Below are 24,219 nucleotides of genomic sequence, written 5' to 3'. Positions count from 1 at the left end.
ATGCAGACTATGACGGCGCTGTGGCACTGGCCTACAGGGGTTCTAAATAAACCATTCTATGAGGAACTCAAGGTGATCTCTAGTTTCAGGAAGGAAGGGGCCGCCTTCTTTCGTAAATGCTACTGGATAGTTTTGAAGATTTGAGATGGCTGGACTCTGTCCGTTCTTATCACAGTAATCATGAGCCTAGGGGATTTGTGGCATCCAAAAGCGTACCACAGCGCTAATTGGGCTCCTTGGAGTGGCCACTCATACCTACCTACCTACCTCATCCGTTGGGGAACAAATACTTATCCAACATCAAGTTTAAAACGGACGCTAGTCTTTAGTTACTTGTATTAGTATATAAGCTTAATCTAAATCATAAACATAAAATTATTTTTCCTTAACAATACGTTTTGAAATGCTTTTAGCTTTAATATTACATACGTATAGGTACTTTTTAGTCTTTTTTCTTTGTTATGGTTTAAAAAGTGCAAGCAGACTGGTTAATTATAGTAATTATAATCGAGTCATTAATATTGACATAATTATAACGGCAATAGATGGCAAAATCCACGTAGAACTTGACTTATTATCTGTGCTGGAACCATCGTTCTCATCTTCCCGAGAGGATTGTCGAGTTTCCGCTCGTTCAGCACAGGATGGACCACAATCTTTTCCTTCACAGATATCACAGAGAGTTGCCCTCGGGGATGAGTAGAACATCCGTGCTTTGTGAACTAAAAGATAAAATTGAAGATTTGTTATAAAAGTAAGAAATGAGTGTTGACCGTAAATATATACGATATCAGTAAAGTGTTGAAGAGTGAAAAGAAAGATATCTTACCGTTGTCATAATAATCATAGATAATAACTGAAGCAGGTTTCTGGTTAGCAACTTTATGTGTTTTGAAGGCATCCAAAGTCGGACAGACCTCATTGCGATCAAGACTTTCGAAATATATAAGTGCCACAGTGTCGCTCATTTTGGTTTCGACTTTCTGCGAAATGAAATAAAAGAATTTGTAAATTCATTGTTGATCCTCGGCATTTTAAAAATCTTTTTCTTCCTTTCTTGAAATTTTCTTCTAGATTTATAAAGGCGGTAAGGTGGACCTAAGTAAGTAGTTTCCTACCTTAATACGCTTGGTCGCTTCCAACGAAGGTAGTGTGTCCAAGTCAACTGTAAATCCACTAGGGAAAGAAACTTCCATCACAGCCATATTGGATTCATTGGCACCTCCTGGTGTGGGTACGAAGCTGAAAACAGAGACACATAAGATTGACTGAATCGAGAAATTTAAAATATTTGAACTGCGTATCGAGATGCATTGGATTCTTTTGGAGTTCAATCCAAGGATCTAAGCAGAATAAGCTATTTACTCTGCATAAATTGTTTTTGCGTAAACAAATTATTAAACTTTACCTTGTGCATATAGACAAATGAAGATATTCACTGTGGGACATTCGATTTACTTGTGGGTCCAGTGAAAATCTAGGCCAAGCTCCGGTGACATTAACATTATATTTATACGAAATCTGGGCCAATGCAACCCCGTGCCCTGAGGCTGTTACTGTTACTTGACGTACTGATGATGGTAGCTGAAACATATAAAAATTAGTGATACTGTAATTAAGTTCTTAACACAAAGAGACGCAGAAGCAACCCAAATGCTAGTGAAGATAAATTCTTTACCAAATTTCATATAGAAAAGTTTACTATTCTTGGTTCATCGTTTTATTGCGCAATTCCTTCCCAGCTGTGTGCGGTCTATCCTGTAGGCCGTATGTGGAAATTTTTAGGGACATGGGGCATTAGGTTAATTGAACTGAAGAGACTTTAAGAATTTCTCCAAGAACATGGTGAGGGAAGAGGGGTATCAACCTAAATGAAATATTATACAAAGTGGAGGCCAGATTTAAACTTCAGATAAAAATATCCAGCGTATTTTGCGGTGAAGAAAAAGGTGCCTAATAGTTATCCAGCTATTAACTATTGGAATTTCAAAGAAAAATTCATTAGGAATCCAACACAATTTCGGAAAAGCAAAATCAAATTTATCCGCATTATGTTTAGGGCACTTGAGGTGGACATATAGTCATGACTTGCAAAGATCAGGATAGGAATTCGCATAGGGTACTATAATCCTGTAGTGTACCATTACGGTCTTAAATGAAGTGTTCTAACACACTTCAAGGCCCTGATCCAATTAGATTGTTGCGCCAACGATTATTATTGTTACTATCTGACTACTGTGGAGAACAGATGCTTTTCAGGCTCTCAAGATGGAAATGGACTGTCGACAAACTGTACTTGTGCTTACCCAAGAAGAAATTTTCAGCACCACTATCAACCGAAAACTATTAGCAGCAGAGTGTTTTAGTTCCGCCAGACTTTTTTCCTCTTAGATCGGATAGAACAAAAAATAATCGTCGTTGCTACATTAAGACTGTAAGGTGGTGGTTAATTTTTATGAAGACACAAACTTTAGCTGCAAACTAGAAAATTTGGATTGGAATTGGAATTATCAAGAAGCAATAGTACAGTATAATTCAACTCCGCCATGCTATTAACATAGTATGCTGGTCCCAAGCCCAGGTAAAAGAGGAGGGTTTGAGGCAACGTACTCTGTACTATCCTCAGTAAAACAAAAATAAAATGCTGAAATCATGGTAAGAGATACATAGAGTATAGTTCGAGTTATTCTACTATGCTAAATCCTACCTGATCTCTCTTGGTGACAGGCCCCGCGACAGGTCGACCAAGAAAATGCATAGAATGTCGTTACAAACATGATGATCGGATTGAGTCACAAGCCTCGGAGAAATGCTAGGGCGTCCACCTCAGTCGACGCGGCAGGACGCGCCCTGCTACAAACTTCTCTATTTTGGTAACCCACACACTCAATATGGTGTTGGCATTGCCATCTCAGAGGGTTTCCATGATGCCATTAGAGAAGTCAAACGATTTGATGATCGGCTGATGAAGCTCACCATTATATCAGCTGATCGCACTATTGACTTCTTCACCGCGTATGCACCACAGACAGGTCGACCTGATGCCGAGAAAGATGCTCTCTGGCTGAAAAGACTTGAAAGCTTTCTCGATGAAAAGATTTGTCACGTGCCTGCTGACGATTATATAATCATTGCCGGCGACCTTAATGGTCATGTGGGTGAAAAGGCAGACGGTAAGAGGTGCCATGGTGGAAAGGGGTTCGGAGCGCGCAATGATGGTGGCGAGCGTATAATCGATTTTGCGGACACCCGTGACCTTGTGCTTATGAATACATGGTTCATCAAACGATTGTCTCATCTTCCTACATTTTATAGTGGGAACAGTAAAACGCAAATCGACTATATTCTCATAAGATGCCAACATTTTGCCACAGTCACTGATTGCAAAGTCGTTCCCTATGAGACCATCGCACTTCAATATCGGCCGTTGATTGCCATCCTGCGAATTAAGCGACCGATAAAACAGCGTGAGGAACGCACTGGCCTGCGACGCATTAAATGGTGGCGATTTGAACAAAGAAGAAACGATTTCACTCATACGATTGCCGACCATTAAGAATGTGGAAGAATCATGGAACCAAATGAAAGACACGATCCACAAAGCGGCCTCTGTAACCCTCGGGTTCACCAAGCCGGGTAAGCAGTACATCAACCGAGGTACTTGGCTTTGGAATGATGATGTTGAAATGAAGGTCCGTGAAAAGAAAGGCCTCTACCACAAATTTCTCGACGATAAAACGCTTGCTAATTGGAAAATTTATAAGAATGCCAACCGTGAAGCAAAGAAAGCGGTCGCCGTCACCCGAGCGAACCATTTCAAAAACGTTTACGATAAACTGGACACTCGGGATGGCGAGAGAGATCTGTATCGACTTGTTAAAAGCCGTAATGAACGCACACAGGATATCGAACACTTCTGTTGCGTTAATGACAAGAACGGTACTTTGCTTACCAACCGTCGAGCCGCAACGGATAGATGGCGAGAATACTTCGAGCAGATTTCAACTGAAGAATTTGCTCATCCTCCACTTCCACAATCATTGCCGACATTTGAACCAGTTCCACCAGTCAGCGCAACTGACTCGGGGGAAGCAACAGGACCTGACGACATCGCATCTGAGCTCTGGAAAGCGAAGAGCTGGAACCCAACACTGTGGCTCAGTGAATTCTTTAACCGGGTTATTCAGGAAGGAAGAACACCAAGTACCACTGTTCCAATGTAGAAAAAGAAAGGTAGTCCAGCACAATGTTCAAATTACCGTCCGATCCGGTTACTTTCCAATACCATGAAGATTTTTGAATGCATTCTTGACAACCGTATTCGCGAAACCGTTGAAATAACCGTGAATCAAACTGGATTTGTCAAAAACGGGGGAGCTACTGATGCAATACACGCTGCGCGGTTACTCACGGAGAAACACCGTGAGAAACATCGCCCTCTTTACATTGCCTTTCCGGATCTAGAGAAAGCGTTTGACCGTGTACCACACGAACTCATCTGGTATGCTTTACGACAACACTTAGTACCAGAAGAACTTGTGCGCTGGGTTCAATTGCGCTACCACGATCCGAAAAGTAAAGTTAGAAGTATGGCGGGTGTATCAAAACCACTTCGTGTCCCTGTTGGTGTTCATCAAGCAAGCGCCCTCTCACCACTTCTCTCTGTTCTTGTTATGGACACCTTCACACGGGATATCCAACGTCCAGCGCCCTAAACACTGCTTCATGCAGATGATGTTTTCCAAGCATCTGATAGCAAAAATGATGTCGAGCAACTTGTTCAAAAAAGGAATGATCGCCTCGTGCAACACGGTCTCAGATTGAATTTAAACAAAACTGAATTTTTGACGACCCATCCCCATGAAACAAGCACAATCACTGTCAGCGGCAGTGATCTGCCCAGATCTGAGCGATTTAAATACCTCGGGTCAACGCTATCAGACAAGGGAGAACTCCGTTATGAAATTGCTTCACGCGTTAACGCAACCTGGATGAAGTGGCGTTCCACAACTGGTGTTCTTTGTGATCGACGTATCAACGAACATCTCAAATCTAAAATTTAACGCAATATCGTCCGTCCAGTCGCTCTCTATGGTTCTGAGTGTTGGCCGACTATAAAAGACAACGAACGGCGTCTTGCGATAATAGAGACGAAGATGCTACGTTGGGCTAGTGGCGTCACACGTTTAGATCACACCCGAAATGAGGATATCCGCGATCGTTATGGGGTTGCACCGATCGTGGAAAAGTTGCGAGAGAGGCGTCTTCGATGGTATGGTGATGCAATTCGTGTCAACGAGGATTCGCTTGCCAAGATTGGTCTGAACATCGAAGTCGATGGTAAACGACCAAAAGGCAGACCTAAACAACGGTGGCTTGATACGCTGGATGGGGATTTGAAAGCCTCGAGATTACATCCAGATCAGGCATTTGATAGAGCCAAATGGCGCAACCGATCACGACGAGCTGACCCCGCTTGTGAACGGGACAAAGGCTGAAAAAAAAAAGAATAATACATCCCCGAACATTTTTTTTTAGTTTCTTTTCTACTATAGCCATGTACAACTGCTGTAGTCACTGTAATGAACCGCGTTTACAACTGTATTACGTTCCTTGGAATTTGTTGAAAGGATTCCCTCACAATTCTAAAACATTGTAACCATGATCTTCTTAGTGCGTTGGGAGACTTTAGATTTTTTGGTACTGCTTTCGAAGTCTTTCCATTGAATTTCTTTTGGATGTTCTATGTTATATTAGATGGAATAACAGCTTTTTGGTTCTTAGGGCGAAGCTCTAAGGATTTCATTCAACATTCAACTCGTCGCTTCTTTTAAACTACACTAAGAATTCTCGGAACCCAAGTTGCTCTAATTTTTGTCGTACCTTAATGTGTATGTACTACGAAAGTCCAATTTTCCTGCAATTTTCTTAGTTGTTAGCCGACGCTAAATTAACACCAAATATTGAGGAAATTAAATACTTTTGGGGGTAATCGCTGTTATAGGGCCTCCTTCACGTGGGTCATCCTTCAATTATCTTTTCCCCAACGAAACAACTTAAACCGGTTTTTGTGGTTGCATATGAATGGCAAGATTCATCGTAACCGACAATCATCCTTTCTTTTATTTGAGCTGCCGTCAGCCTTTTCTTAGGCAAGTGTTTTCTACTTGTATTAATATTTTAATTAAAGACATTATTAGAAATTACTCCACTACAAAGCGTTTCTGGTCCTCTCAAGCGATAAGTAGGACCTTCTCACACAGCATTCTTACACTTGAGCCGACTGTATAAAGAAACAATTCGGAATACCGTAGTTTTAGGATAGAAAGGGGTGTTTTCCGGTAAATTTCTAAAATATGGTAATATACTATTATTGACTTTTCAGATTTCAAATAAATGCACCCTTGTGATTTTTTTCAGATTCAAATAATGTTGGATAGGTTCTGAGAACGAGCCCTGTTTCACATTTTGAGTCTCCACTTTTCTGTGTTTCATCCAATATTAAAAATAAGATTCAGTTTCGAAAAGTACTAATCAAACCCTTTCATTTGATACCCCACATGACCATATTTGCTTAAAAAATGTACACCCCACATGTTCTCAACAAATTTCGTGACAATCGACTCAGCCGTTTTCGAGACGGACATTAAATCGATTCTAAAAAGGTTTTGTTTCACAGAGCCTTAAAAATAGGACTAACCTCTATTTAGTATGGCAAAAAACTATTAGATCGTGCTATATAGATATTTATTCTTCGGGGTAATGATTATGGTGAAAAGCAGCCCCACGCGGCACAAACCCAGCGACAAATGAAGCGAGGGCAGCGTGTTCTCCGAAATACGAGCTAAATATGGAAAAGTATGGCGGCAAAAGAGGAGCAGCGCACTCGAAGCTATTAACCAAAACGAACGGTAAATTTAGGAACATCATGAAGTTCCTGCAATCTGTGCTGATGGCAGCATTCCCTGATATGAACGATGAGCAGCACACTGCAAAACTGACTTCCTCACACTGCTCGAGGCACGTTAAGCAGCAACTTTGTTCCCGTTCATCGCGGAAATCATCCCGCGGAAAAAGAACAAATAGCAATAGGTGACTGTTAAACGTGTAAGTGATTCCCAAGAGTCCATTTTCAAGTCAAGTGCTTCTCAAAATACCGCATTAACATTAATACAGGAAAACTATTGAAGGGCAAGGGCACGAAGGTGACGCTAGAAACTACACCAACGTTTTTTTACTCTTCAAAATGCGAAAGTATACGGTCAATGCATGATCCTTCGCATTGTGCAGATGCGTTAAGTACACCAAGGGCTATCCGCTTGAGGAATGCTAAAAAGTCACGAAGAAATTGCATTGCAACTGTGGCCAAACTGCGCATTCTGCAAGCTACCACTAGCAGAAATTGTAGTCAGATATGGGAATCTAATAAAATTCAGAAGACAACCAAGGAAGCTTCGGTTAAAGGAACGGTGGACCAGTTGTCATAGAACTTGACTTGAACAGACCAGTCAAAAGCACTAGCCTAACTAACGGTCTCTTCTAAAAGTACCCTCTGTACTCGCTTTTCATCCAGCAACGAGTAGAGAAAACTTGCTGCAATTAAATTTACCTTTGACTTATGGAGTTAAGTATTGTCACAAGTCCGCATCCCTAATCTTAGATGCCTAACGTGCCACTGGCCACTTGTTAATAGTCACTCTGAAGGCAGAATTTCACAGAATTTCCGTGGCTCGCCATGAAAGTAGGAATAACGTTACCTTCACCGGATTAAAATTATCTAGAATAATAATAGTTCCAGCACTGTCCACCTATTCCAAAAATATTGTTTTTGAAACCCGCCATCGACAACCTGCAAACTTTTTCTGCTGTGGTGTTATTATTTAAAATTACCATATGGAAAACGGATCATACATCCAAAACAATTTCAAACCTGAGCAACCGGGCCATGACTTGGAAGTCTTGGGAAATTTTCAGTTAAAATCAAAGTAACTCCTTCTCAGGCTCGATTTCAACTGGGGCGACACGACAGTATAAAAGGGGAACACTGCTTAAATGCATTCACCACTTCTTTTGTCTAACATTGAGATGGATTTTCCAGATATAGCGATAAGACCAAGTTGTCAGTACATCCTCGCATATTTCCTGCTATCTGACGAAACCAAAAAACCTTTTCATTTGAAATTCTATAAACAGTCACTAGGGGTGTATGACTATTTTCTATTCTCGAAATTTTATGTTTATTCCTTATCAAACACACAAAAATTGTTATTGATTTTGCACTCTTTCTCTTGATCATGAATCCAGTGGGGTCTTATTTGCGTGTTTTCTACTGCCGCGTCAAAATAATCCTTAAATGAATTAAAGAAAGTTTTTTCGCTCTGAATCTGCCGTACCCGCCACATTAACAGCTTTGGGATCATTGACGAACAAAATACGGAGCAGGGATCCTGCTTCTATGTGGATCGCTCCACGCTACATGGACACTCCCGGGAAAACAATAGCTATTATTAGAATGACAGATGGTGACCCAAAATGTCGCGTGCTGTATCGAGGTGAAATGTTAGAGGAACTTGAGGTTCAAAGTAGATTGCGGAACGTTCGATGACGTCTTTCATGCCTTGACTGAAGGGGGTGAAAGGTCTAACTAATATACGATATCGTATTTTCGTAAACAACGTGGCTCTCAGTCTGACAGATTATCGCACTCTTCGTATTTGCATTTGTGGGTAGAATGTTGAGGGTGCCAAACAGTTTATACAACTAGGAAGTGTTGATTTAATGTCCGCTTGCCCGGAAACCCTTTTGCTGGTTATGGCATTCAGTGCAATTCACTATTGCAGGATGGTCGATTTTGAAATTGGTTCTAATTTTTCGCAGGATCATCACAATGATCGCAACACTCGTCATTATAGTCCAAACTAAGACTTCCGAGATTCGTTGACATTTTTTCCGAGGTAAAAATATTTTTCGATTAGGTAAAAATAAATGAGACCCCTTTGGATTTTTTTTTTAAAACTGCCAATATTTCATTTGTTAAGCGATCCCATTAGTTCTAGATCGGGCCATAATTACCTGTATTCTAAACAAAATGGTATTTACATTTCCTTCTTCGGATCCACAGTTTGGTCAAAAATGCTGGGGAAGTTTAATCAATTTCAACATTAAATATAACAAGGAACTCCAAAATTCAGATCTCATAGAATAATAATCATGGAAGCAGAGACTTTTTCTGAGATTTTACACCAGAAGTAATCGTCTCACCGTCAAGCATAACGCGCAAAGTGCCCTGCACCCTTCCCTTGCGAGAATATAAGTGTTCTATTCCAGTCTAGATTCGGTATAAATTCGACTTCATAAAGATCAGTCCAGCCGATAGTAAGTAACAGTCAAGTCATATCCTAGGCCGAAAACGTGGATTAGTACCCACGATAGACAATAAAACCTGTTGGGCCTTCCTTACGAACATCTCCATTGGAAGAAAGATGGAGGTTGGCCTTCGCGTCTAAGACCGAACAAACTATGCCAATTAGCCCTTCAGGTTGGGGCTGGGGTGTGTTGACAATTCTACCAGGCACACGAAGCCTCTGACGTGATCGCACACACAATGACGGATTCTACAAAGAAAATGGTTTGTGCATAGGCATAGGTTTTCTAGTCGACTAAAAATTGAAATCGAATTAATGTACACTCCTCTCCAAAGGAAACTGGTGAGTCGGAAGAGCATTTTGTAGATTTCAACAGATAAGTAGAAATGAAGCCCGTATTTAGGCGACATGTCGGACTCATTAGCATGCACTAAATTACCAACGACATAAGACTGCAGATCATTGAACTAGTATGTTGATGTGTGTGTTTTAGTTGGGGGAGGCATAACTTCTGAGTACTTAGACCGTAATGGCCCATTGTACTCCACTCCTCCTCTGATTAGATGCTAATCGCATGCAGTGTCTGAGTATTGCTGAATTTCACAATCGATAGCGAACCCAATTAAGGCTCCGATCACTTGGTTGCAAGGTAATTCGGGCTCAAATAACAACACCACTTTAAAGCACTTCTGACAATGAGGTGGGAGTAAACAATGAAGTTAACTACAACAAGGTTCTTCTTATCACCTACAATGGGGAAGTGGATATCCTGTAGATGAAGCATCCACAAGTGATCTTTATGCAATCTCCAAGGACGTGGGCACGCCTAGAGGCTTACCACGAACTCCATTGAACGAAGAAGCAACCCCGCGGATAGACGAAGAAGTCTGTGAAAATCAACAGGTTCTCAACTCCATAAATATAGGTAGCAACCGCAACTAGTACAGAAGTCTTACCAAGAGGTGAGTAGAATGAAAGAAGGAAGAAAATTTGATCTTTAACTGCATGGATGTGTATAACGTTGCTTGTTGGCCGGTTAGCCCCATACTATGCTCTCCAGGACTCCCCAATCACTACTACTGTTGATGATGTTGTTATAATGGGAAATACAACCCGAGATGTACCAACTGGCTTCACCTATGCCGAGTGGGTAGCGCGAAATCTTGAGCTGCGAATTAAAGAAGGCAAAGCAAAATACATGGTGGCAATATCAGCATCAAAAACAAAATCGACGACAACGCAAAATAGCAAATGAAAGCAATTAAGGTGCCACTGTACAAGACAACGACCTTGTCAGTCTTGATGTATTCTTCAAAAAAAAAATTCGACTTAATAGGTGGTGCTGGCCGAGTCATCTAATTCGTATGGGTAAGGCTGATCAAGCCTTAAAGTCTCTGATGGCAATATTTATAATAAAACAAGTCGGGATACCGGGAGCTGGGCGCGTAAATTAAATGGCGCTGATACTAACGTACGCATAGAGCAAACTTCATTATATATGTACACAAGTCTGTCTGTGGAAAATGTTCCCATGGGTCCCGCTGTTTATACATGGCTTAGAGTGCAATAAATTTATGTGAAATGCTCCTATAATAGTCGGATTGCGTTTAAACTTTCCAAAACAATGTATTATACTATATTACTTTTAGAATGAATTTAAGGGGTGCTTAGGGGTAAATTTCGAAAATATGGTATGACAGCATTATTAATTTCATTTGCGCAGATATCGGAATGGGATGTATTTTGGGACTTAGATTTCATCACTTCTTAGGTCCCATACTTCGAGCCCTCACTCCCCTATTTTTCACTTAGTATTAGAAATAACACCCAAAAGTGTTAATCAAGACCTTTCATTTGATACGTCCCATGACCATATTTTATGAAAAAAATGTACCCCCTCTTTCGCATGTATAGGGAGCCCCCTCAAACTCAACGCAAAAAGGCGTCACTTGCTAATATATAAAGCTATTCACAGGCCACACCAGACCTGGAAATCACCAGACACATATACCGTTAACCAAATTGACCACGTCTTCATTGGTAAAAGATAGGCGTCTAATGCATTGGATGCACGATCCTATCGAGGAGGAAACTGCGATTCAGACCATCACTTGGAGAAGGTAACATATCAGCGTAGAATCTCATCAGTGTACCAATCGGGAATCAGCTCTAACAAAATCTTCGCGGTTGAGTTAGTTAATAGAAACCCCAGACAAACACAATGACTAGTGAATAAAATTAAGAACGATTATCAACCCAGGACTAGCCTCTGCAAGGACAAAGATGGAAACATCATCTGCGATGCCGACAGTAGCAACGAACGCTGAGTGTTCTATTTTGAAGAGATTCTGAATCCGACACCTGACGCTCCTACACAAGTAACCTAAATCGATGTCAGTATTGGTGATCCTGGCCCCACTACACACACCACACACTAATCTTGCAAAGGTGCTGGGAATATAACGTTGACCTGTACCAAATTTTTGTTGACTTCAAGCAGGCATACGACAGTATAGATCGTGGGGTACTGTACAACATAATGCTGCAGTTTGGTATACCAGCTAAACTGGTACGACTGACGAAGATCACTATGACCAACTCCATCCCACAGGTCAGGATCTAAAACAGGTTGACTGATCTTTTTGAAACACGTGCTGGATTGAAGCAGGGCGATGAACTGGCGCCGACGCTCTTCAACCTAGCACTCGAATACGCTATCCGAGCAATGAATACCAACACCAGTCACCGTCACCAGTCACCAGTCGTGACCGTGATGAATGGCGCATCCGGTACAACCATGTGTTGTATGAACAATACCATGAGCTGGAAGTCTCGAAATTCGTTAAACTATAATGCTTTCAATGGGCAGGGCATGCCCAACGAATGTGCGATGGTCGCATCCCTAAACAGGTTAAAAACGGACGACATGTCGACGGAGCGAGACTACGAGGAAGACCGAGAGCACGATGGGAGAGCACAATATATACGGACGACAACCAACAACTAGGCTTCTAAGATTGTAGGATGCAGCCATGTGATCCAGTTAATTGGAGGACAACGAGCCAGGCGGACAGGGCCTGACGTCGGTCTGTAGTGCCACGATGATGGCAAAAAGATTGTTGATAAGATGGTATTTTTCTGAATGCAGTCTCTACTTTTATTGGCAGTTGTCGCATAGGTATAATTGGGAAAAGATGCAGCGTTTAGAAAGGAAGAAAGGAGTTTGAAATTTGGCCATTGGAATTATTGTCTCCCTCAGAAGGAAAAAATAACATTTGTGTTTCATTCTAATCCGCATTTAAATTACTTCATCTGTAAATGTTAAATAATCTCTTATATGTCATCGATACTCACCGTATACGTTTGAAGCACTATAGAATTGACCTCATTCACGTTCATCCTAGTTTCAGCACCATCGCCATAACTAAATACCACTTGTACGTTACTACCCTCAAACGATAACTTCTCTGAAAACTTAATTAGAGCCGTCAAGCCCATAATTGTGTCTTGAGTAGATTCGAATCCTCCGTTGATGTTCCTCTGAGATATTAGCCATTTCAAGACTGGCAATGAATCGGTAATAAGTCCAGCCTCCAAATAAGCAGCCAAAGCATATGAAGTAATTTCAATGTCCAGGGTTCGTGGTTTCGAATACCACGGACTCTTCTTTTCACTGTCAGGAACAGGTTCACTCCACCATTTCTTATCAGCTGAATTAATTGCAGATATTTTCGTTTAGTATCGGTGATAACTAAGGTAAGAAACTAATAGCATTACCGTCTGTTGTTGCGCGGCTGTCTAGATTTTGGATGAACGATCCTTTGGAACTATGATCTGCCATTTGGAGAGCATAGGTAGCGACAGCAAATGAGTAAACATCTCCGTTAGTATCTGCATTTCTTACTATGTAATCGGTAGCCTTGCTGATCACATTCCGATATTTAGGAAGTTGATTCTAATGAAGAGAAAGAATAGGATATTCAATCTAAAGCTGAATATTTAATTTAATTAATTTTATATTAAAAATATGATTTCGAGAAGCTGAAAAAACAGAATAATAGAGAAGTAAACCCGATTGGATGTAAATGCTTTGCATTAAATTTTACTTTACCGCATTTTCAAGAAAAGCCAACAGAGCGAAAGCAGTCAATGAAACTCCTTTGTCCATGCTTAAAGCGTGTTGTCTCTCCAGGACGGTGCCAATTTCGACAAAACTTCCATTTGCCGCTTGATTTTTCGCCAAAAATTCAAGAGCATTCGTGATGATCTCTTCATCGACTTGAGTATACTTTGAAGCCTGACGGAAGAATCTGGCTACGTACGCTGTTAGCCACACATTTCCAGTTTTATCTGTTGAACCGAAAGCGCTGAATGACCCATCTTTGTGCTTATAGGTAAGTTGTCGTTGGTATCCAAGATCGAGATACTTCTTAGCTTGAATTTCGATTGCGGGAGTTAGCTGGTTTGATTTCTGAAAGAAAAAACAAAAGTCGTGATTTACTTTCGCAGTTTCGTCATTTTTTTTCAGATTCAGCGATTTGGTGTTCTGTCAACGCACTATATTTTTATCGGTAGACGATGGTTTGAAATTATCCTCACTCTGATTCTATCCTATTTAAAAAATATCAAAAGCATTAATAAACTTACCTCTAAATATTTCAATATCAAAACATTAGGAATGAATGTGATCATATTCTGTTCACCACATCCATGAGGCAGTTGAATCAATTTATCTAAACTTTTTATAGTCGACCCTATTAAATCTCCAACCACTGATACTTCAATGTGCACTGAATCTTCGATAGTATTTCGAGGAACATCAATTGTGATGTTTTCGGTTTGCTCAGGTTTACCACGAAGGTCCATGAGGAAGCCTTTGTTCACGTATTCAGTGACACCAGATGGTTCGACTCGTAATATTTTTTCAATGGTATCACCTCCAAGGGGACTGTTTGCAGTTAATTTTATTGTAATCGAGCCAACTTTCTTTGGCCGTATCATAAACGCGAGAGATTGTGCGGTGTTGGTGGGTACATTGACGGATTTCCTCAAGTATAGTTTGATTTCTGAAAAAATATGGTTTATTAGTGTAAAGTACACAAGTACGATTGCTTTAAATTAAGTTAGTAAAAGGAAGGAATTTTCTTCGAAGCGGTACAGATAAGGGAGAAATATGCAAATTAGAAAGGACAGCTGAAGCCCATCCAAAAAATTCAGAAACATTACTGATGGCATCGTGCATGAGGTGCACGTGCATGAGGCGGCACTTGGCTGGGAGTGAACTAGACTGAATTGTTTTCTTGAGAATCTCATTTTTCTACTCTAGTTCTTTAATTTGCGAACTAAGCTGTAATGTAAGTTTCCCTAGCTTGTTGAGCTTTTCACGCAGTTGCTCATTTCCTTCCGTGTTTTCCATTTCCTGAGGTGTTTTCGCCACATTACTAGTTGCTTTTATAGTTTTAGGTTTTCCTTCCTTTGTTAGTGTATTTTTTGTTATTTAGGATATGTGTTTGCTGGAATTCCGACTGAAAGGGTCGATCAAGTGCAATAAAAAGTTCTCCCTTGAATCCGTAGGACCGACCTCGTGAAAGGATGGATTTTCCAGTACAACTGGTCTGCTGTCTGGGATATATATTCCATTTGTTTGGTGAGTGTAATTTATATTTCTTGCCAGGTTCAGCGGTCTCTGTGTTAGAGTGGGTGCTGGGACGCCGCTCACGTTTGTTTGCTACACGACGGTTGTCTAATGGTTATCAAGGGCTATTACTGGTAGGTGTGAGAAGGACTTGATCCAGACATGGACAAGGATCGTCACTGCCTCTTTCCGAGTTAAACGCGACCGGGAACTTTACCATCTGTGTTTGAACCCATTTAACCCCCCAGATATTCTGAGAAAAAAATCATTTCAGTTCTAGCACAGAAGGAAACGGCCGTTGAAATATGAATATTTGCAGAAAAATTGAACTTATTAAACAAGTCGGGAAAACGGAAGCTTGACGCTTCAGGTATAAAAGGTTTCGTGTTTCCCTATGTCAGGAGCGATGAGTGCATCACGCTCCCTCGTATACGTAGTTAAAAATTCCATTGCCCTCTATTTTTTTGCCATTTAAATAAATAACTTGATGGAAAGCACTGTATTGATAATAATTAACCTCATACGCTTCACGCTCGGAGTTTAATATTATTAGCAAATGAGCTTAACCTACAACAGATACAAACAAGTCGGGAAACCGGAAGCTAGACGCTTCAAGTATGAAAGGTTTTGTGTATTTATTTTATAAAGAGATTTGGGTGTGCATTTGTCCCCTTAGCATATATTAGTGAAAATAGCCACTATCAAGTGAAATTGGCATTCCTTGTCTTGAATTTGCAGAGGAGCGACAGACAGAAAAAACAAATGATAACGGACTGCGGACTATTCAATTAGCAGGGTCACACGAAATGGTTGTTGGAAGTACCTGGTTTGCGCGGAAAGCGGTCCACAAACATACGTGGGCCTCTCCAGACGGGACCACTTTCAACCAAATTGACCACGTGTTGATCGATCGCCGCCACCTCTCAGCCTTGATGAATGTCAGAACATATAGGGGGGCCAATATAGACCCGGATCACTATCTCGTTGGCATGGTGCTCCGAGCTCGAATAACAATACCACCTAGAATTCCCTCTGACAATCAACACAACCCTCCGCGACACCTATAAGAGGGAAATGGATGCCGCAATAACCGCAGTCAACAGAGGACCTGGAGATGAAGCATCAACTAATGATCTTCACAACCACCTGAAGAACGTTATCATGGATACGGCCACAAATATACCTGGCCTCAGCCGCAAAAGGAGTCGGAATGGCTGGTTTGACGATGCATGTAAGCTAGCAACGGAACGGAAGAATGCCGCATACCGAGTAATGTTGCATTCTCAAAGAACGCGAGCACGCGCAGAGACTCATCACGAACTCCGTCGAGCGGAGAAGCAACTTCACAGACGGAAAAAGGAAGCCTGGGAGAACCAACAAGTCTGTGAACTCGAAAAGTACAGGGAGCAACCGCACCAGGCGCGGAAGTTATACCAACAAGTCAGCAGGATGAAGCCTTATACACCTCGATGCTCATCCTGCCGAGACAAAGAGGGAAATCTGATTTCCGACAGAATGGGCATATTAGAGCGATGGGTTGAGTACTTTGATGAGCTACTGAACAACCAGAACATCGGCGAGTTAGAGGTCCCACCAACTGAAGACGACGGACAAATACTGCCACCACCAAGTTTAGGAGAAACAGTCCGTGCAATTCATCGGCTAAAAAATCATAAGTCGCCAGGAGCCGATGGAATTACAGCCGAATTGGTTAAATATGGAGGCGATCAGTTACACCAAGTGGTTCATCAACTTGTGCTCAAGGTATGGGACAGCGAATCAATGCCTGACGATTGGCAACGAGGCATAATCTGTCTCATACATAAAAAGGGAGATATCACACAGTGCAGCAATTATAGAGGTATCACGTTGCTGAGTACCATCTATAAGATATTCTCCACTATCTTGCTAGGCCGGATAGCCCCATACACCCAGAACATCATTGGCCCATACGAAAGAGGCTTCACTCCAGGCAAACCAGCAACAGATCAGATTTTCTCTCTGCGGCAGGCGATGGAAAAACTGTTGGAATATGGACAACAGTTGCACCAACTTTAAAGCCGCCTATGATAGCATAGCCAGGGTAAAACTGTACACGGCCATGAGAGGATTCGGTATCCCGACGAAATTAATAAGACTGACTAGGCTGACCCTGACCAATGTGCGAGGCCAGATAAAAGCAGCAGGATCACTCTCAAGACCATTCGACATCAACAACGGTCTACGACAAGGGGATGCGCTATCATGCGTCCTCTTTAACCTGGCCCTCGAGAAAGTGATCCGTGATGCTGAGGTAAATGCAAGAGGTACGATCCTTTTCAAGTCCACCCAACTACTGGCCTATGCTGACGATATCGACATCATGGGAAGAACCACCCGAGACGTACAAACTGCCTTCATCCAGATCGAGCAGGCGGCGCGAGATCTTGGGCTGCACATCAATGAAGGCAAGACAAAATATATGGTGGCAATGTCAGCACCGAAGACGAATCAACCAACAATATCAAACCGCACTGGTCAAACACAAACACGAAGAAGAATAAGGATAGGAGAATACAACTTAGAGACCGTTGACAATTTCTCCTATCTAGGGTCGAAAATCACAACCGATAACAACTACGATGATGAAATCCGCGCACGGTTGTTGTCAGCCAACAGAGCCTATTTCAGCTTACAAAGACTTTTCCGCTCGAAATGTCTCACCATAGGGTCAAAGCTCTTACTTTACAAGACTATGATCATGCCAGTCCTCATGTATTCCTCGGAAACTTGGGTTCTTAGCAAGAAAAATTGCGAACTCTTGGCCGCGTTCGAGAGAAGAATCCTCCGCAGAATTTTCGGCCCCCTACATGAGGATGGACGATTCCGTAGCCTACACAATGACGAAATCTATGATCGATACCATGACCGTCCGGTTGTGGATAAAATCCGGCTCAATAGGTTACGGTGGGCGGGTCACTTAATCCGTATGGATGAAGATGATCCCACCCGGAAAGTCTATAAGGGCAATATCTATGGTAGGAAAAGAAGACGAGGCAGACCCTGCCTAAGATGGAGCGATGGCGTGGGCCAGGACGCCAGACAGCTTTTAGGGAAATCGAATTGGTGGACCTCGGCGCAAAACCGGGATGTCTGGAGTTCCTTATTAAGGCAGGCCTAGACCGGATACCAGTTGTTGCGCCGTTGATGATGATGACAGATTTGACCTAGTATAACCTTGTTAGTAATAGTGCGATTTTCACCAAATTTGGCAGGACCATGCTCTATACTATAGCCTATATTGCTGCATTTTTTGTGATTCTAGGGAGAACTTAAGGAGGGCTTTCCTGTCAATTACGAAAAATTATAGTAATATACTATTATTAAGTTTATTTGAAAAGGTATCGATATGTGGGGTATTTTGGAGCCTAGGCACCATATAGTGGCAGTCCCCTGATTTTTTCCAGATTTTTCGGTTTGGTAGTTCCTGAGAATGGGTTCGTTAAAAAAATGACCACTTTCAACCCCCCGCACTCCCCACCTTTTCAACAAAAGTCAAAACTAAGACCGGTTTCGAAAAGTACTGACCGAGACATTTAATTTGATACCCCACATGACTATATTTGATGAAAACAAAATTTACACCCCCCTTTTGCATGTATGGGGACCCCCCCCTTAAATTCATTGTAAAAGGATGTAATTCACTGTATGTGTGAGCGTTTACAGTTCCCACCTTTCTACCAAATTTGGTGTCAATCGCTATAACCGTCTCCGAGAAAAATGCGCGTGACGGACAGACAGACAGACAAGCGGACAGACAGACAGACAATAAACCGATTTTAATAAGGTTTTGTGTTTACACAAAACCTTAAAAAGGGGTGGGGAGAAGTAGATTCTTCATTAATGGAATTTTGATATTTTACTCGTTAATTATGACATCAGCATCTTATTTGCATGGGTTTAGAAGCAGCAAATTTGCACGAAATTGATAATTTTGAATTGCTATAACTTTCATACTAATAGCCGGGTTTCCATAAAACTAGCTATTATAGCTAATTGTTAAGTTTGAACTGCTATAACTTTGGCTTTAATGGCCCAATTTCCATGAAATTTGGCATGTGCACGTAAAATACTGTTTTCTATGCTGCTGAATTTGGTACTCCTAGGATGAATTCAAGGGGGGTTTTTCAGTCAATTTCTAAAAGTTGGTTATGTACTATTTGTAAGTCTGTTTGAGCAGATATCGGAATGGGACATGTTTCGAAACCTAGATTTCATCTAAGCGCATCTTCGTGTTTTTTTTGGGATTGTTGGGGTGGGTAGTTTCCGAAAATGAGCACTTTAAGTATGTACATGTTGACTCCTTACTGGCGCACTTTACAATTCACGTCAAAACTAATATCAATTTCGGAAAGTAATAACCGCGACCTTTCATTTGATACCCCACGATGAAAACAATTTTTAAACCCCCCCTTTGCATGTAGGGGAGCCCCTCTTTAAACTCCACCACCACCTTATATCACTCGCTGTATGCGTGGGATTTAATAGTTCCCACCTGTCCACCAAACTTCGTTCGGATCGGTTTAGCCGGTTTGGAGAAAAGTGCGTATGACAGACAGACACAAAATCTTAAAATGGGAAATTCTTTTTAATTTAATCTTTTTTTAAGAAATTGGAGCGGTTCAACGGTTCATAAAGATCAAACAGATCGTTCTCGAAGATATTTGATCAGCACTTACTTGGATTTGTTTCGGATATTTCGTTGTTCACGTCAACAAATTCAAATTCTTGAGCTGTGTTATACAGGGTTACCTCTGCATCCAAACTCCTGTCCAAATAATTGAAAACTACGACTGGTATCGATATGACTTCGCCTACAAGTGATATGTAACGAATTTTAGAATACCATTAAATACTTTTTGATTTATATGAAATTACCTGCTTTAATCGAATACGGAAGATCTGTTCTTATGAAGAATTGTTGAAGAACTTGAGTATGCCGCGGTGAGGTTGACAGTCCCAGGCCAGTGACTGGATCTAAAGAGAAACCTTTCAGCACCCAAGAGGTTTGCGTTTCAGGAACCTTCCGATGAATTGTAGTACGTCCTTCGTTTCTGTTTATAAATAGGTTAAGGGGGACAATAAATTTGGTATAAATCCAATACAGATGGTAGTTGAACTTACCCAGATGAAATGTTCATAAACAGCCATGTATCCATGATATCGCTCATAACATGAACTCGTGGTCGATTCCAAAATGGTTTTGGAATACGACTGAAAGCATATGGACCAGCTAAAGGTGGTTTGGTGTTCAATTCAAATTTATGTGCTGGACCAATATCTGTCTTTTTAATGGTAGTTTCCTTTGAACTGTCGGCGCTTTCGGTCACTGGTTCTTGAGTGGTTGAAACTTGAGAGATGGCTGTAATAACGAATTGTTTTCAGTTTGAACTACGATTTTTTTATAAAAAAGTTAAACAATATAATTAAATAAATTGTTCCTCTGCTAGCAGAATGAAATTGTTATCGTTGAAATGATTGTAAGAAAGAATATGATAAAAAGGTGGAAAGTTGATATCCTATTTGCAGCACGGGTAGATAAATTAGCTGGCGCCGGTAAGAATAACAATAGCTGAATTTTTTGTTTGGGTAATGAGGGATCCTAAGTCCTGCTTTGCTGGTAGAAGTTGAGAAATGCGTACTATATAATGACGATCCGTTCTTACTAAAAATGGGAAATAATCCAAATTTTTTTTTTAGGGTAGACGTCTGATGAATTCCGACTAACCTCAGAAAGGTACTTGAGGTGTACTTAAACGCGTAGAGATGGAAACAGAGAGCCATACTACACTTTGTCTTATGCTTGCCAGAATTAGATATTTACCATTTTTCTCATACCTCTTTGAATTTAAATGCAACTTTGGGAAAGGGAAGCTCTTTTGCAATGTCCTACGAGTAAGAGAATTGATTGAAAATCAAAATCTTCCCGAAATAGTCGATCTCCATTTGACTGCTTATATAAGGTAATTCATTTAAAGGTCCTTTTTTCAAACATAAAAAACAGTAAACAAAATTTTATTTGGTAATCTGTATTATCACTCAGAAGAATGGAAACAAAATCAGGAAGTTGCAACTTAATGGTGCCTAGGCTCCCTCCATGCCGATATCTATTCAAATAAAGCTAATAATAGTATATTACTTTAATTTTTAGTAATTGTGGACAGAGCCCCTCTTAAGTTCATACTACAATCATAAAATTTCACAGTAATGTAGGCTATGATATAGCATGGTTCTACCAAGTTTGGTGGAAGTCGCACTATTTCTACCAAAGTTGTAATTGGTCAAAGTTCGCTTTAAGGCAAATTCTTAGACTTTGAATGCCAGGAGTGTCAAAAATGGATATTTTGACATAATATGTGCATACACATTACGTGCTAGGTACTAATGGGACAAATGTCCACTCAGTTCTTTTTATAAAAGAATGGGATATTTCTCTTTCATACTTGGAGCGTCCAGCTTCTGGTTTCCCGACTTGTTTAAAGATAATTTCTTCCAAATGTTGGCCGTAACCGCGATTTAAATGGTGCATTCTGAAGTTCTAATTTTCGATGACACATTTCAGCATATTGTATGGTGTTTGGCCAATGGCTCGAGTAATGTTGGCCTATAATTCCTCAACTGTAGCCGGCTTATCCATGTAAACTTCGGACTTTACGCAGCCCCAAAGGAAAAAGTGTAAAATGAATTATTCACCGAATCGTTCGAGCCATGGTTTCACGGGCTGTATGGCACGTGCCATCATCTTGTTAGAATCAAATGTCGTGGAGATCACGTGCTTCAATGCCTTTGTTTAGAAAAAATATGGACCCATTATTCCATCGGCCGATGGCCACAACAAACAGTTCTTTTCACTGGATGTAATGGGAGTTCTTGAACCCGTTCAGATTTTTCATCATACCAAATACGGGAATTATGTTTATTTATATAATGTAGAAATGGGCATCATTGGAGAAATTTTTTTTAGAAAACAGTGCATTCTCTGGTAGCTTATCAAGCGCCCAACGACTGCAACTGGGATGATTCTGAAGGTCAATTGACTTCAGTTCTTGCACTACTTGAATTTTGTATGCTCTCAAATCAAGATCCTTACGTCAGGTGGTGAGAATGGCGGTGAATTGATCGTTCATCATCTCCGCGTAAACTCCTCGCTATCTCACTTTACTTTCTTGACTCTGTGCTGGATGTAGTCTATTTGGTCGCGTATTATCCAGTAATGAAAAATCGGTTCCAAACTTCCTGATTGTACTGCTAATGTTGGCCCCCTTTCCTCACAGAAGCATTCCATGGTAAAATGCCATACAACATTGAACAATAATGCCACGCCAGTTGATATAACGAATGCGCAATCCGCCATTAAATCCTTACTAATAAAAGTACCTCGCAATGAATCAACCTATAAATCTAAGGTTAACCTTCCGGTGTTTCTAGCGGTTAGATTATTTGATATAATCAAGACTCGCTTTTCCTGGTGTTATTTATAAATTTTGCAAATACTTGTAGCACTTATGAAGGGAATAAGTGGCGCTCGAAGTATCGGTATTTACAAGGTTAAAAAATAACACTAACGAAAAGCAAAATCAAGTCTTAATTATTTCATATGCTTATATATACTATCAAATAGTCGGCGTACTCCACTAAGGAGTGATTAGGAAACACTAAATGTATCGAAATGAATATGTTTTCTCAAAGTTACATAATTAATTTTTTTAAGGATTGCTCCCTAACAAAAACCGAATTCTCTGCAAATTTCACTTCTTCAAGGTAAACGGTTTAACAAATTTACTTCTGTTTACAAATCTGAATTTTTCTAAATTTATGATTCGTGGTTCATAATTTAATTAGGCCTAAATGTTTTAAGGTGAAAATTCATTTGTTTACTTCTTTCAATCATACTTACGTCTTTCGATGATAAAATCGGCATTCGTTAGTGTTATGACCCCAGATTCCTGGCCGGGATATCTTACGAGGTTATCAGAACCAGGAGTAATAGAGTCGTAACTTGTAAGTTCTTCGGCAAGGGTTGCATGTGTGATATCATTGCCTTGAAAATGTCAAAAATATAATGTCACAATCTACATATAATATGTGTCTACTATGTAAAGTCATCTCTTACCAGTTTTCAATGATAATGAATTCTGATCAATGGCCATAAGACCAACATATGAGTTGGGCTTCGTAGTTATTGTTATATCAACATCTTGATCCGGAGTCGTTTTGGATGGCGCATCGATTCGAACGAAATTTCCCAAATCCTCGCCCAACATAATAGTTTCCTCGTCGAAGACGAAATCACCATTGTCGACGTAATACACGAACAGTTTAGCTCGAGGAACCATAGCAGAAGTAGCTAAGAATTTGAACACTATACGATCTGTATCTGGAACCTAAACGTATGATGATTTTTGAGTATATAGGAAAATAATTGCGAATTAAAAATGTTATAGAGACATTTGTATCTTGAACAGAAAGTATATCGAAACGATTGAAACTGAAAGCTAATTTCAAAGGTTTCGTTTGGAACTGTTTGGTGATTTAATGTCATCTATTTAAATGAGCAAAGATTATTTGGGTGATCGGAAAACGACCTGCGAGTTGATAGCCGCCAGTTATGGAGTCGGCCTTATGATCGAAGAAGCAATACGAGTACAAATGGAACCTGATGTCTTCTCTATCCAGTAATCGAAGAGCGAAAGTCGTAGGTAAAATCAGTTATTCTTGTGGGTTTTGCTTGCTGACGCCATTTATCATAATCATGAGATAGGATTAAATTCTATAAAGGCGGGAAGGTGAGGTATCACATCTAAAACTGTGATGGAAACTCGTGACTATCATCCAAACTAAAAAGCTAAGGCAAAGTGACTTTTTTTATATTATCATGGTCAAGTTTAAATGTTCAGCCCACCCCAGGATGGGGAAGATATGGAGAGAATGTGCAAGGGAAAAAATGCGGCAGTCAGCTCAAATTAAAAAAAAAATATGTTATTTGACAGTGCTAATTTTTGTCAAAATGGTGGGGGTAATTTTGAGCCTTATCCTCCGAATGAGTAAAGAAATATAGTAGGGGAAGCGGGTATTTTCATATCATCATAATAAATTTTGATTCACCAAACTCTCCTCCCAGAGGAGAAAGGATGAATAAGAGAGAGGGGCCGCATCCTTCGTCTGTTCCGGACCCCACCC

General features: G+C 40.6%; 1 protein-coding gene across 1 annotated transcript in view; it reads right to left on the bottom strand.

Annotated features, from left to right (window-relative positions):
- Positions 1-300: 300 nt before the first annotated feature.
- LOC119661660 (CD109 antigen) overlaps positions 301-24,219 on the bottom strand; it is a 62,536-nt gene continuing 38,617 nt past the window's right edge. The window contains exons 9-21 of the mRNA XM_038071093.1: positions 23,153-23,423; positions 22,937-23,080; positions 20,164-20,401; positions 19,918-20,093; positions 19,719-19,853; positions 14,013-14,431; positions 13,477-13,836; positions 13,143-13,320; positions 12,720-13,075; positions 1,409-1,584; positions 1,119-1,242; positions 830-983; positions 301-722 (exon numbers count right to left, since the gene is read on the bottom strand). Of these exons, the coding sequence (XP_037927021.1) occupies positions 502-722; positions 830-983; positions 1,119-1,242; positions 1,409-1,584; positions 12,720-13,075; positions 13,143-13,320; positions 13,477-13,836; positions 14,013-14,431; positions 19,719-19,853; positions 19,918-20,093; positions 20,164-20,401; positions 22,937-23,080; positions 23,153-23,423 (2,952 nt within the window). The 3' untranslated portion in view covers positions 301-501. The remainder of the gene's footprint in view (positions 723-829; positions 984-1,118; positions 1,243-1,408; positions 1,585-12,719; positions 13,076-13,142; positions 13,321-13,476; positions 13,837-14,012; positions 14,432-19,718; positions 19,854-19,917; positions 20,094-20,163; positions 20,402-22,936; positions 23,081-23,152; positions 23,424-24,219) is intronic.

Source organism: Hermetia illucens, chromosome 1 (assembly GCF_905115235.1).
Source record: "Hermetia illucens chromosome 1, iHerIll2.2.curated.20191125, whole genome shotgun sequence".
NCBI lineage: Eukaryota > Metazoa > Arthropoda > Insecta > Diptera > Stratiomyidae > Hermetia > Hermetia illucens.
This window is presented reverse-complemented; position numbering and strand designations above follow the sequence as displayed.